This window comes from Gymnoscopelus microlampas (genome assembly GCF_963454915.1).
Source record: "Gymnoscopelus microlampas genome assembly, chromosome: 6".
In the NCBI taxonomy this organism is placed as follows: Eukaryota; Metazoa; Chordata; class Actinopteri; order Myctophiformes; family Myctophidae; genus Gymnoscopelus; species Gymnoscopelus microlampas.
Genome location: NC_139943.1, coordinates 11,986,748 through 12,002,446, shown reverse-complemented (window position 1 = coordinate 12,002,446; position 15,699 = coordinate 11,986,748). Strand labels below are relative to the sequence as shown.

At 41.4% G+C, this 15,699-nt stretch overlaps 2 protein-coding genes and 1 pseudogene across 3 annotated transcripts in view; all 3 read right to left on the bottom strand.

Annotated features, from left to right (window-relative positions):
- nell2a (neural EGFL like 2a) overlaps positions 1–3,426 on the bottom strand; it is a gene marked incomplete at its 5' end in the record, with an annotated part of 224,034 nt that extends 220,608 nt beyond the window's left edge. Inside the window, 3 exons of the mRNA XM_084059432.1 lie at positions 2,719–2,814; positions 2,945–3,103; positions 3,375–3,426. Of these exons, the coding sequence (XP_083915558.1) occupies positions 2,719–2,814; positions 2,945–3,103; positions 3,375–3,426 (307 nt within the window). The remainder of the gene's footprint in view (positions 1–2,718; positions 2,815–2,944; positions 3,104–3,374) is intronic.
- A 5,366-nt stretch (positions 3,427–8,792) lies between these two features.
- LOC311047384 (E3 ubiquitin-protein ligase TRIM39-like) lies at positions 8,793–11,386 on the bottom strand (annotated as a pseudogene). Its single transcript, XR_014602881.1, has 2 exons — positions 11,321–11,386; positions 8,793–10,614 (listed from the first exon to the last, which is right to left on the bottom strand). The product of XR_014602881.1 is annotated as an E3 ubiquitin-protein ligase TRIM39-like (transcript).
- A 2,466-nt stretch (positions 11,387–13,852) lies between these two features.
- LOC311046857 (kelch domain-containing protein 3-like) lies at positions 13,853–15,306 on the bottom strand (the record flags this gene model as incomplete). The annotated part of the gene is made up of 2 exons (XM_084059431.1): positions 13,853–13,869; positions 14,430–15,306. 2 exons carry the CDS (start codon positions 15,304–15,306, stop codon positions 13,853–13,855), a joined length of 894 nt encoding a protein of 297 aa, XP_083915557.1.
- Between the last annotated feature and the right edge of the window lie 393 nt (positions 15,307–15,699).

Below are 15,699 nucleotides of genomic sequence, written 5' to 3'. Positions count from 1 at the left end.
TTATTTTTTATACTTTTGTGTGACAATGTGTAGTATGATCAAGTAGGGCATTAATGTATGGGGAAAAAAACATAAAAAGTTAAATTATGGAAATAAATAATCTGAGTTCCCAAAAGTTCTTACCAGGGGAAATACAGTAAGAGGACGATTTGACACATGGCCTGTCTTCTATGCTTATGCTTTATGCACAGATATGACTCCTTCTCATCCATGGGACCAATAGGCTCTATTCACAGCAGCCATATTATGAAGACATTCACAGGTGTTACCAATGATACTAATGAAGGCTCTGTTCCATTCTGGTCAAACAGAGTCAGGGTGCTGATATTGTGCATGTTGGCTCACTGGAAACACTCTGTTACACCAGTGGGTCTACAGTTGGGGTCCAGGGACCCTCATGGGCTTCCAAATGGCCCCTTACAGGTGTGTAACTCTGAGAGTGTACAAATGGAACCAAATGGACCCGTAAGGGTCCATTTGGTTCCATTTGTACACTCTCAGAGTTATGGGGGTCGTGGAAACCACTGTGCTACACTAATTGGAACAGAGCCTTCATTAGTATCATTGGTAACACCTGTGAATGTCTTCATAATATGGCTGCTGTGAATAGAGCCTATTAAATGGAACAGTATTTTTTGGTATATAGCTCGGCCATATCATACAGTATTATAAAGGTCAACCACTTTAAACCTGGCGTCCCTATTTTGGGCATGTCATTATAGACAAAACCTTTCTTCAAAAAAAAAGCGAAAAAAGCAGATCTACATGGTCACAATGCATCGTGATGTGACGAGTTGTGAGCTTGTAGATCGGCTATGTTCGTCATGTAACACCATTGTACGATGAAGCATAAAATAGGGCTTAGCCACTTGAAGCCCAGCATCCCTATTCTGGGGGGAACATTTGGCCAAAATGGCAGATCAAAAAACTCGTAAACTCGTAAAAAGAACTTGTAGATCTACTATTTTTGGCACAGAGATTTGGTGTAGTGGGAAAAACAAGCGCGCCAATTATAGAGGCAACTCATGACCAGTTTACTATAAGTAGAGGGTTCAAAGTTTTTTTTTTTTTGATTGAATACTTTCTTAACATGATTATTAACAGTACAGGTTATTTTCTTTTTAGGTTAGTTTTGAGTTTGGGTAACCTTTATGTCTTTTGGTAGGTCAAAGCGGCAATGTAACTTTTTCTTTAATGAATAAAATGTAATTTTGTCCAATCTGTATGGTAGAGTATGTTGAAGGCTCTATTAGCTCAATGGTAAAACAATTATGCACATGCCGGGTTCAAATCCGGGGTAGAAGAGGAAAGTTACATAGTGCTGCTTTAAGTGTTTTTTTAAAGTAAATGATAAAGAGTATGTTATATCATATTACATTTCAGTTCACACAAAAAAAAAACATTTCCATAACAAATTGCCGACCAGATGGACGTTAGTAGAAGGCTTTTCAGCAGCAGGGCCCTGTTGAGAGGCTGTTTGAGCCCCCATGCAGCATCATGGAGCCTGACAGGGTGGAGGAGAGGCTGTTATCAAGGAAGCAGCAGACAGACACCGTTGGGATTGTCTGACCGCCTCCCAAATCCTCTCTGACATTCAACGTCCTGCCATGATGGACCAGAGAGCTTGCTATCCAGACTGTCTCTCGTCTCTCGTCTCCAGCCCTGGTATTATTCCATTACTGCGGATGGGTTGCGGAATTTCATCAGTTCCGCCAAAATGTTATGCAAATGCATATTATATATATGGGGGCCATTTGAAACAGGGCAAAAGCGTAGATTTCAGAATTTCAATATACTACACAGTGTACAGTGGTTCTTAAACATTTTTTATCTCACCCCCAAACTTATATGCGTTTGGCCGCAGACCCCCATCTGAAAAGATGTTGTGCCAGGGACCCCCATTAAGAGAGCAGTTGTGTTCAAACCTGCAACAGAACAATTACATGATCAAAACATTACAAATTTGTTCAAAATATTTCAAAAATAGATGATCTACAAGCTAAAAACTAGCTTGTATATCTGCCATTTTTGATACTTGTGTGTGACGCTGCAGTATGATCAAGTAGGGCATTACTTTACGAAAAAAAACACAAAAAGTTAAATTATGGAGATAAGAGTTTTCTACCCGACAGCAACGACATGCTTTCTATACATATGCAGATCCATACAGTTCCATAACATTGTTTCATTAGTATTATTATTATCATTTATTTAGAGTAGCCAAATATTTTTTACCCCTTTTGTCTCCCCAATTTAGTCGTTATGCCAATTAATTCCTCCCCAGCCCACACACATTTCTATGTTGTCACTGCTGTCGTAGTATCCTACTGACTCACCTGCCAGTGAGGAGCCCCCACAGAGCCTTCGTCCTACTCCCCCCGCCCAACATTCCCCGCTGACAGGTGCCGCCCCCCAGCCCGTAGGAGTACGTGCAGTGACCAATATCACCCTCCCCGCCCGGCCTCCCCTCCCCCGAACACGGGCCAATAGAGTACAGAAGTCCTGACGTCGCTCGTTCATCCCCTGGGTCGTAGAAGTCCTTTCTCTATGGAGAATAACATTGGGTCATCTTAGTATCGTCTCATATAAGAATTGTGGTCCAAAAATAAACAAACTGTCTCTGCGATATTGTCAAGGGGGTGGTTCTGTATCGTTTATGACAGTCAGTCACTCATATTTGATAGTGTTATGACCCGTGTGTGTGTGACCCAAACGCACAGGAAGGAGGAGGCAACAGGAGGTTAAAGAACAAGGTGGGGGGAAGAGGGGTGTGGGCTCCGTAGGTTGGCACGACACAGCTAAGAATCCCGGACACTGGAGAAGAGAGGAGAAGCAGGGTCAGTAAATAGATACACAAGGAGGGGAAGTGCACAGTAACTGCGTAAAGTTAAACTGGCTATAGCTCTACAACATTGGAATCTAAGTCTGGCTGGCTATACTTTACCAACCATAGACTGGTGAAGATCTGGCGCCGAGCTGCATGCAAGCCAGGCTTTTGTAGCCTCTGGAGGTGATTGCAGATGACGACCAGGTGAGGAGATTGGGAACGGGACACAGGTGTGCTGAGGTGTGCTGTGGTGTGCTATGGAGCCCTCAGGTGGTGCTGCCGGGTACAGAGAGACCACAGCACCAGGATGTGGAGGCGAGGAGGAGCGAGACGTAACATAAAGTCTGTTTCTGGCAAAGATTTAACTAATTCAGCTGAAGTAACATTACGTTTTCTCACCGTCAGTTGATGCTTCATATCCATAAGTGAAAAGTGAAATTATATTTGGAACACAGTTCTTATTTGACGCAATATTAAAGACGTCTATGGGAATTCAGAATGGGGTGGAAAACAGCGACCCAGGTAGGATGCGTAAATTACGCCAGACTTCGGTGCTCTATTGTGTTCGCAGAGACCCCCGACGAAGCCGGATGCACCATGGTGGATTTGAACCCACAACCGGCTAGGTCTTTCCCACGTGGTGGCACGCTGGGAAAGACCTAGCCGGTTGAGTGTCTAAACAGAAGTAACGGAGTTTGGCGAAAGTACCGCCAAAGGAAATTACGTTGCCGTTGACGCTTTACAAATCTGTTTACATTCTCCGTGAATGAAACGAGTGTTGTGATTGGTCGAAAAATATTGTTTAGGGCGGGAATACGTACGACGGAAGTCCCGCCCCTATAGACGCTCTCTGCATTAGGTCGTGACCAGGCTTTTCTCTTCGCAGATGAATAAAGGCTGGGACCGAGGCTACCGTGGCAGGGACTTTATCACTGCGACACCCGAGAGCCCCACACTGCTCCATTTCAGATAAGTGTTCATGGATGAAGCATGGCGGGCATCTATTGTCCGTAAAACAAAGACAAGCAACCCTTTAAACGGAAGCCAGAATCACATCTTCTGGGCCTGCAACTATATTCATTATCAATAATAGATTTCTGTTGGGTCCAGACACAGGAAATGTAATTACTTTGTATTGCCCACAAGTTGTCATTTCCTAAAGTGCCACCAGGAAAATAAAAAGTCATTAAAACATGTTCCCAGACAAGAATACAAAGTAATAAACGCACGCGCACGCACGCTCAGACACACACACACACACACACACACACACACACGCACACACGCACACACACACACACACACACACGCACACACGCACACACGCTCACACAATGCACACACACACACACACACACACACACACACACACACACAATGCACACACACACACACACACACACACACCCTCTCAGGGCAAGGACAGGACAGTGAAAGTTTTTTTTGTGCTTCTGTGAAAGCAAACAGAATAACAGATGGATGATGATTCAGTACAACGCTCCTGGTCATAATCTTTACCAGATACAGACACATATTAGAGACACAAAGGAGTCTGTGGTTGCAGTTATCTCAGGACTGCTTTATATGACTTCAATGGAAAAAAAAACTTACATCATCATCTTACATTTCCTTTGGGAACAATTTGTTGCATAACTCCATAGTGGTCATAGTGACCTGGTCTCTACAGAGAAGATGACTCACGTGTTAGAAAAGTTTTGCAATCTTAATTCATTACACGTGTTAATGAATTAATTAATTTAATATAAATGTAATAGATTAGAATAGAATAGAATAGAATATATCATTTCAAATACAGGAGAGTATTCTGTTATTGTAATTACTTGATGGCTTACCAGTGGTGTAAAGTAACTAAGTACATTTACTGTACTGTCTGTATTTAAGTACTGTACACTTTTGAGGATTTTTTACTTTACTGGATTTCCCATGTTCAATACTTTTACTTCTACTCCACTACATCTCCGAGGCATTATTATACTTTTACTCCACCACAATTATTTGTAAACTTTAGTTACTAGTTACTTTGCAGATATAAAGTATTATATTATGAAACACACATTAACTACTTTAGCACTATTTTATACATAGGCTATTTGAAAATAGCGATGGGACGCGTTGTGAGCTTGTAGATCTGCTATTTTTACACATTTTAGTACTTTTGATTTTGGTACTTTAAGTATATTTTGATGCCAATACCTTTGTACTTTTACTCAAGTAAAATTTTGAACACTGGCCTTTTACTTGTAACAGAGTATGATAGCTTTATTTTTAACTAGTTAATACTGATCCATATTATATTATAAATGGAGGAAACTTCTAGTTATAGTATTTGGGTTTATTCCAGAGAAGAGATCTTTCAAGCGTCGGAAAAGCATGGTTCCAGATATATTCTTTTGAAGTTTAAACAGAGATACAGAGTTTTATACACAGTGTGGGTTTACGCCTTCAGTCATCATGTCAGCAGTTGTCTGTGGCCCCATCTTGCTTCGTTTCCTTGGCAACTAGGTTCACGGCGACCTCAATACTGTACACAATTCCGAGATTAACCTCCTATCTCAACTTGTACTAGGAGCCATAACACAAAAACAAAGTTGCAGGCACTGCCTGAGGGACCTTGGAAGTTCAACCAAACTGACACACAAGAGGCAGGCTGGCTAGCAAATATGAACAACCACATACAAATGAAATATATCTTTATCAGCTTGATACATGCATATTTATAGATCTATCAGAGTACTTCTACATTGCGGTATTGATACTTTTACTTAAGTAAAAAATCTGGCCACTGCGGCTTACTCCGGAACGCTGCGAGTCGGGAACAAGGCAAGAAGGAAATGTATGGCCCACCCAGTTATGCAAACCCCATTGGATTGTCAGAGTACCCATTGTACCCGTTCCCTTTTATGCCTACAGTATATATGGAGTTCCATGTCAGGCATGCCCACATATGGAGTCTAGGCAAGGCTATGACGTCATATAGTGATGACTCCATATGGGGATTTTTTTGGACAGCCGCTGAACAGACCGACTCCCCACTCGGCGAATCGCACCTTCGGGTGTTATGTGGATCAGCGTTCTGCACATCCGAATTTGGTTCTGGACAACAGCCTGTCCATCCGACCGGCTCTACGCCAGGCATGGCACTCCCTCGCATCGTTGCCGAAGCGCACCTTGAGTTTGAAGTCGGTCGGTTGGATGGTTCTCGATATACATGATTTACAGAAGCACGCACGCACGCACGCACGCACGCGCGCGCGCGCACACACACACACACACACACACACACACACACACACACACACACACACACACACACACACACACACACACACACACACACCCAGACAGACAGAGATTTCTAGGACCTATATCCAGTGATGTAAAGTAACCAAGTACATCATGTAACTTTTTGGGGTATTTTTAGGGTTCCCACTACATCTCAGAGGAAAATATTGAACTTTTACTCAACTACAATGATAAGTCAATTAGCTACTCATCACAACTCAATCACGCGCATGCACGCATGCGCGCGCGCGCACACACACACGCACGCACGCACGCGCACACACACACACACACACACACACACACACACACACACACACACACACACACACACACACACCAGTGGTGGAAAGTAACTATGTGCATTTACTCAAGTACTGTACTTAAGTACAATTTTGAGGTATTTGTACTTTACTTGAGTATTTACCAATTTCCAGTACTTTTACTTTTACTCCACTACAATTATTTGAAAACTTTAGTCACTAGTTAATTTGTAGATTTTGATTATTATTACAAAACATACATTAACCACTTCAGCCCTTTATACATTTCGGCCATTTAAAAATAGCTGATCTTCAAGCTCACAAGGAGTTGCGATGCGACACGTTGTGAGCTTGTAGATCTGCTATTTTCAAAAGATTCTTATACATTTGAAAACTTGTGAAATGGGACATTCTGCCTAATGAGTACTTTATTCTTTTGGTACTTTAAGTACATTTTTTCAATACAATCCAATCCACTTTTTTAGAGCACATTTTTATTCTTATTTCTGTTATTTTATTTTATTGTGTTGTGTTGTATAATTGTGATATGGATCTCCCTGGGTCTGAAATAAAGATTGAACTTGAAATTGAATAACCCATTATAAACTCCAATTACACAAGACAGGCACCCTCTGTAGACAGTTTTAAAGACTTATTTCTCCACTCTTGCTTTTAGTTGATTTTTTCCATTCTAAATCTCTATGTTGTTATTCATGTTTTTATTGTCTTGCTCACTGCCTCACTGCCTGTTATGTGTTGTTGTAGACATTATTTTTATGCCATTGTATTTTGCCACTGTTTTATTTTTTATTCTATATATTTTTTTGTTTTGTGTTTTTTGCTCTGTAAAGCACTTTGAGCTGCATTTATGTCATGAAAGGTGCTATATAAAATAACGTTTATTATTAAGACCGGGAACGCATCTGTGTAACCACTTTAACTATTATTTTATACTTTGGCTATTCAAAAATAGCAGATAAACAAGCTCATATCGCGGCACCGAGTGCTTGTAGATCGGCTATTTTTTTTTATCGTGAACATTTGTGCAAATCTTTGCACAAATATATATATATATTTTTTTAAGCGAACAGTTTTAACTCAAATCTTTGCTTCTTTTTTTTCTCTCTTTTTTAACTTCTTGACCACTGGGGATTCTACAAATGTCCTCTAAAAGCTAACAGTTTTTTTTTTAACTGATAAAATGATTTGCATTTGTCCGCAGACCCCCATCTCAAAATATTTTGTTCCAGGGACCCCCAGATCTCCAAACCTGAAACTTAAACTGAATTCTGTCAACTTGTGTGCAGTGGGTGCAGAGTCTGTCTTGCCTGCATGTAGCAGCCTTTCTCGACAGCGAGACTGTGCTCACTGAGTTTGCACAGTGCATAGTAATGGTTTGATTGCCATCGTGTATTGTCTCTTTAGGGCCAATTAGCATTCCAGTATGCTTTTGTTAGTTTTGTTGTTTCAGGCATAGTTTTATTTTTGTGATCTTATCATTAGTCTAGTTGGGTTTCTGTTACAGAACCATGAAGGTCAATTTGGTTGCCAACGATCAATCATTTAGCTGGGGACCCCCCTGGGACCTGTGAAGGACCCCTGGTGGTCCCAGGAACCCACGGCAAGAGCCAGCGATATCGAAGAGTGTCCTGTTAGTGACAAGCCCCATAATTCAACCAGCTCTTTGTATAGTCTCATTAATTAAAACTTAAAGCCTTTGTTTTAGGCGCTTTGTGCACAACTGCATTTGAGTCAGTTTAGTTAATTTAACATTATCATACAAAGTAGTATGCAGTGTGTTTCAAGAGCTGTTTTGGTTATATTTGTCAATGAAGCACTGTTGACAATTAAGCACTGTTGAAACAACAAAGAGCGTACTGTATGCGATTAAAATATTTTGATTGCTTTTATACACTGATATATACAATACAGTTACATTCTGGAATATGATTTTAGCACAATAAAGTGAGTAATAAGTCAGAGTGAACAGGCATTTTCACATAATTACAGATTACTGATTTTCTTTTTGAATAATACCAGTTTTCGATCTTCTATAAAGGATAACATGCAGCTACATCAAATAATCAATACCATCAGTATCTTATTTGTTTAATTAACAATATAGTGACTGCATTTAGTAACTGCATTACAGTACAACATTATATGTTGTACTGTAAATATGAAATATGTTCCATGAATCTAACTTTCTAGCATATTATTGAAACAAATGGTTGAGTTTAAGAGTCAACTTGAATACCATAAAATGAACAGTACAACAAAATATTTTAACAAGAAAGAAGACTTGAAGTAATTTCAGAAGTTTTAACTCTCCCCCCCCCCCCCTTTTTAAATAATAGACAGGGAACACCTGTTTGAACTATAGGCTTCCATGGGGAACTGTGTTTGCTGTATTTTTAACATGTTAATGAACACATTTATTGCAATACAAATCATCTGTAAGTAAAATTTAACAGTTGAATGGCTTTGAGAGTTGATGGAGAAACCCTCAAATTAACCCTTACCCTTACTGTCTTAAATGAAAATGCCCCTTTTCTTTTAAAACTGAGGATTAGTCTAATCTGTGTGATTGACAGGAGAGATGATCAGAGGAGCAGCATTTTTAACATCAGTATTACAACCAGGACAGAAGAATGGATAGAGTTTCTCAGTGAAGGTGCAGCCAGTGAAAGAGTAGAGATGATCTCTGGCTTTCACATCATAAAAGAGACCAGACCCTCCTCATAATCTACAAACACTCCAACTTTCTGGATCTCCTCTCTTAGGAGGACAGGAGGACCAGCAAGAGCCTCGTACTCATTTGTACTCAACAATATAGCCCAGTAACCCTCACCAGGATCCAAATTGCTTTCACCTTTCCTGTCGATAGATTCGCTGGCCACTCCTATAGTCCATGCAGTCTTTTCTTTAACCTGAACCTCATAGTAAAATCTTCCTGAGGAGAAGCTTTGTTTTCCTAAGACATTGCCATATAAAGACAATCTCTCTGTGTTGTCTGGGAGATTCTTTGTTACATTTCCATTTCTCACTTGTTTTCCATCCTCAGACAGGATGAGTGTGCTGTGTGCTGTATCAGGGTCCAGAGTTATAGCCACTGCATATTGCTGGATCCACTTCAGCTCAGCATCATCCAGCTTCTTCTCCATCTCTTTACTGAGTGTCTTCTCCAGTTGAGCCACAGCTGTCCTCACAGTCCCCACATATGAAGACCGAGGTACATTTACATTTGTCCAGTCCTTGGTGTGTGGAGGGGTGTTGATAGAGGGAAAGTTCTGGAGGAAGTGGAGGTGGTCTTCAGTTTGTGAAAGCTGCTTCAGCTCAGAGCTTCTCTTCTTTAACTCAGTGATTTCCTGTTGAAGGTCTTTAATGAAACCTTCAGCCTGTTTCTCTGTTGTTTTCTGCTTCTCTTCAATCACATCAATCAGCTCAGCCTGGCTTTTCTCAATACAGCTCATCAGAGAAGTGAAGACCTGCATACCGTCTCCGTCCGATCTCTCTGTCTGCATCTTTCTTGCTGAGATCTACTAAGTGTTTGACCTCCTGAATCTTCAGTTGTCTCTCCTGGATCATCTGCTGAACTTCAGCCTCAGTCTTGCCCAACTCAGCCTTCTTTCCTTCATATTCGTCTTTCAGGGATACAATTTGATGTAACTTGTGGTCAGACTCGGTGCAGAACTGACAAACACACACGTGGTCAGTCTTACAGAACAGCTCCAGAGGTCTGTCATGTTTCTTACACATAATGTCTCCCAGGTTCTTTACAGGGTCGATTAGTTTGTGTCGTTTTAACCCTGTGACTCTCAGATGAGGCTCCAGGTGAGTCTCACAGTAGGAGGTCAGACACACCAGGCAGGACTTCAGGGCCTTGAGCTTGGTCTCGGTACAGATGTCACAGGGCACTTCATTTGGTTCAGCAGGTTCTTGCTTTGTGTTTGTTTTAACTTTCACCTGAGCTGACTTTCTAAATTGAGCAACTATTTCAGATATGAAAGTGTTGACCCTTAGGTCAGGTTTTTTGTCAAAAACCTCTTTACAAATGGGACACTCACACAGGTCACTACGATTCCAGTAATGTGTGATGCAGGTTTTGCAGTAGTTGTGTCCACATGGAGTGCCGACTGGATCAGTGAACACGTCCAGACAGATGGAACACAGGAACTGCTCTTCAGACAGGAGACTGCTGGCAGATGCCATTTCTAGACACTGAAAATACAATTCAAAGTGTGAACTGGAAACATATTTAATCTATTAAAACCGGGAACGCATCTGTGTCATTTTAAGATAAAAAAATAGCAGATCTACAAGCTCACAGGTGCCGCACTATGCACTATGAGCTTGGAGATCTGCTATTTTTTGAAGAATCTGTGCAAATCTTTGAATATACAGTATATATATACACGTTTTTAACTCCAATCTGTGCTTCTTGGGGTCCCTTGAAATGGGGGTCTGCGGCCAAATACATATCATTTTGGGGGTCCTTGACAAGGAAAAGTTGGAGCACCTCTGATATAGCAACACTGTTAGGATTTAGAAAACATTTTTAGGCCACGGACCCCCATCTGAAAATGTTTTGTTCCAGGGACCCCAGAAGCAAAGATTTGAGTTACAAATGTTCGTTTTAAAAATATACATATTCAAAGATTTGCACAAATTTAAGATTTTTCAAAGATAGCAGATCTACAAGCTCATAGCACGGTATCTGAGCTTGTAGATCTGCTATTTTTGAATAGCCAAAGAAATCTAAATTGACACAGATAAAAGCAGGAGTATGAAAATAGTATCTACTACTTCTGAATAACTGCACTTACATCAGAACAAGTATGTAAAATTCAAAGGCTAGATTAAACAAGTCTATTCCCTTCATTTAAGTCACGGTTACTATGTTATTTTTGTAATTTACTCACCTCACCTGTTTATAAGTGATTCTGCTGTAAACTGTAAAAGCCTGTTGAAAGAACTTGTTTATAAAACAGCCTGCGTGGTCATAGAAGAGTTTTCTTTCACTTTCACTTCACTGTAAATGAGTTGGTGGAATGCTCCGCCCCAACCAGTCTGTGGCTTGGAAAGATTAACCATTCACAGACATCTTTCTTGTCTTGCTTTATTCTTTGTATCTTGCTGGTGTTAATTGAAGCTGGCTAGTGGTGAGGAGGGAAACAGACAAGAACACTTTAGTTACTTTGTACATTTTGATTATTATTACAAAACACACTATCCACTTCAGCAGTATCTATATTTCTGCTATTTGAAAATAGCAGATACAAGCTCACAATGCGAAAATAGCAGATACAAACGGATACAAGCTCACAAGCTTGTGAGTTCTTTATATTTAATTATTTTATTGAACTGGGACATTCTGCACAATGAGTACTTTTAGTTTTGGCACTTTAAGTATATTTTGATGGCAATACTTTTTGTACACACACACACACACACACACACACACACACACACACACACACACACACACACACACACACACACACACACACACACACACACACACACTCTCTCTCTCTCTCTCTCTCTCTCTCTCTCTCTCTCTCTCTCTCTCTCTCTCTCTCTCTCTCTCTCTCTCTCTCTCTCTCTCGTAGTAGGACCTATATCATTTATTTACATACAGCTTGGATTTTTTTCTGTTATTGCCGTGCTCATGCCGGTTAGACAGTGGATGTGTCACTATTGGAACGCATCATGAATCCGTATTCAGCACAGCAGAGGATGGACATCAGGTGGACAAAGGGTTTGGTGAATGGGGGCTCATGGGAATTGGAGCTCCGAATTAAACAGAAACTACATCTAAACCGGCATTTAGAACCAATGACCGACTCGATTTTGTTCATGCTAGACAGGGCAAAACAGGGTGTACCAAAATTTTCTCAGTTGATCTCAAGGTAATTTGTGACACAGAAGCCATTTCCGCTCAATACATTTTTGTATTGTGCATATTTAATTAATATAATTTGCATATGCAAACACATTAGCTGAAATAACGAGTAGAGGTCATCACAGTGTGCTTTGGTGGTTTTGTGATAAGAGAATTGATTAATTTCAACTCATTCAGGTGTAAGGATAGTTGCAGTGTAACCATTGGGAATGTTTGTGGTGGCCAATTAGCAAAAACTATGCATATAGCCTATCAACTCAAAGCAAACACATGGCCGTTTTAAAAGTACTTTCTTGCAGAAATGCAGGTTCCACACAGACATTCCAGACTAATATCAATGCACTGATATTAGTCTGGACATGCCATATTGGAAAGAAATTGGGCCTCTTCCTTACTTCCTTCCACAGGTGTTACCAATGATTCTAATGAAGGCTCTGTTCCATTTAGTGTAGCACAGTGATTCTCAAACGTTTTAATTTCATGCACCCACATAACTCTCAGAGTTACACATCCGTATGGGGCCATTTGGAACCCCCTCAAGGAACCATGAGGGTCCCTGGACCACACTTTGAAACCCAAAGTGTTTCCAGTAAGCCAACATTCCCCTCAGAATAGGGATGCTAGGATTCAAGTGGTTAATGTAAAAAAAAAAAAACACACACATAAAGATTTGGTGGCCCCCCTGTAGTAACTCTGAGGACCCCCTGGGGGTCCCGGACCCCCTGTTGAAGACCCCTGGCTTACTTGATCTCGTTCTACCATAATTACCACCCGCACTTCCTTTTGCTTTGGCTTTTTCTCCCATAAAGTACTTAGTCATCACTCTGGCAATCAGACCCCAGGTGTCATCATATCAAGTTGTGTGAGAATGTAAACAGAATACCTTCCTTCCACTACTTGCCCCAGTGCTCTGCACTGTCTTTGGTGCTGAAACCTTGGTGGCGACACCAGTTGGATGGGGACTCAAGCGACACTCCACAACATAAATAAATATGTTACAGTATTATTGGAAAACCAGTCAGATTGAAAAAAGGAGTGCTCGTTTTCTTCTAGCTCACCTCTCGCGCTCCCCCGCGGTGGGGCCCCCCGTTAAAAAAAGAAATCACGTCTCGGAGGTACCGAGACTAGGGGGGGCGATGATTTACGATTCTGTGACAATGTGAGAGTATGATTGGAAAACAGTGGCATATAAATGATATGCCTATAGACCAGATTGGGTCTAATTGCTCCCATGTGCATCTCAGACTTCACGTGGCCTTTCTATGACATCAGTCATCTATGAACGTATATGACTGTATATTTGGACAAGGTTTCAGTCCGATACATTTCTATTCAAAGAAGGCTAGCCGTCGACAAGAGTCCGTCCATCTGCGCGTCTGTAGCCAATGTCGCAAACTGCTGGACCGATTAGCGCCAAGTACATGTCTTGTGCACACTGCCACTGGGCCAACTTAGAACGCCACCAATTTAGTTTCACTTGAGTTCTATACTGTTTGCGATATTTAACTTCAGCATGGCGGTCGAATCGAGCTATAACCTTGCCCAAATATGGGGTCATACATCATAGACGACTGCCGTCACATAATTCACAAGATCCACATGGGAGCCACACTGTTATTATTAGACCATCTTATTGTCTCCGCCAGAGGTGGAGAGTATGTTCTCGTCTCCGTCCTTCCGTGTGTCCGCCAAGCTAACATTGGTCAAGCTTCACGTGATACGTGACAATATGTTGAAAGGGTGTGCTTTGATTGGCTAGCGAGACGCATGACGAAATAGAAACCTATAAAACGGTGTGTCACTTCAAAAAATCATTTATATTTTTTGAAGTGAGCTTCCATCAGCCAAGCAAACATTGGTCAAGTGGCACGTGACAATATGTAATATAAATAGGTAAGACAGGATTAATCAGGAACAGTACTGGCGGAGACCTGTGCTCTGAGGAGCACATTTTCTAGTTTATATTCATTTTATTCTTAGAGTTCTTATTGTCCAGCGGTTATGGCTGCCAGTTCCCACTTGATGTTGTGTGGGAGTTCTGACTGCTCCAGATCATACTGAATAACTGCTAGCTTGCATAACGTCTTCAGACAAGGACTTAGGTCTAAGATGTACAGCTTGTTGTTTATACCTCCTCCAAAGAATATGGCACGATCAAAGAATATGGCACGATCCCCCACAATGCAACAGCGGAAATCAGACACCGGTCGACACCGGTCTTTCCCCTTGAACCCCTGAACCTCCTTCCAGGATAAGGTCTCTGGATTGAATTTCCACAGACCATCACCGATGTTATGATGATAGTAGCCACCAAATATGTAAAGTTCTCCTCTGTAGGCAAAGGCTGAATGACTGCTGTGTTCTTCTGGAAGAAATGGTGAAGGCGTCTTCAGCCAGCAGTTGGTCTCTGTGTCAAACACACTGATGTAGTATTTGTTAAAAGACTTGGGGTTGTAGTTGTTGTAGAACATCTTTGTCCCAATGATGGTGGCATGACCTGATGAAGCAGGTGGCGGAGTGCCTCTGGTGTTAATAAGAGACCAAACCATTGAGGTGGTGTCCAACTTGTACATGTCATTAGTGTATCCAATAGTCTGATTTTCATATCCTCCAAAGATATACATGGCCTTCCCCAAGACACAGGCTGAGTGACTCCAGGACCCCCGCGGAACAGTTCCAGACACGTTGGGCTTGAACCAACTGTGGGTGTCAACATCAAATGCACAAAGCTCATTGGTAGGCACACCGTCCTTATTCAGTCCCCCCCAGATGTAGACGATATCGTCTATCAGCACGGCTGTGTGGCGACTGCGCATAAGGGGAACCTCAGAGGAACGGTTTCCTCTCTTCATTACAATATTTGTCCAGCGCAAAGTCACTGTGTTGAAGACGTAGATTCTGATCTGGTCAGGTTTGGTATAATAATAACCTCCAAAGATGTACATCACGTGACCCACTGCCACAGCAGGAACATCTGTTCCAATATATTCATTCATATCATACACCATCCAGCGAAACATTTCACAGAAGAAAACTTAATACAATCTTATTTTTTAAGGTATTGCTCTGTGGCTGAGGAAGGCACAGGTTGGCACAGACCAAAGCGTCGCTTCTTTAAACAGATGCCTGAGGAAGGTCTACACAACCACAACGTTAAACTGTTCTCTTGACCGTGCAAGTGGCAGTGTAGGAGTAGGCTATTACGTTTTATTGTTGAAAACGTATTGCTCTGCAAATGAAGTGGCAGTGTAGGAGTATTACATTTTATTGTTGAGAGTCTTGCTCTTATATCTGAAGCCAGTCTATGACATCAGTCATCTATGACATCAGTGGTGTGATGTCATATGATCTCCATATTTCCAGGCAACGTTTCAGACCAAGCAATTTGTCCTTTGGCTTAC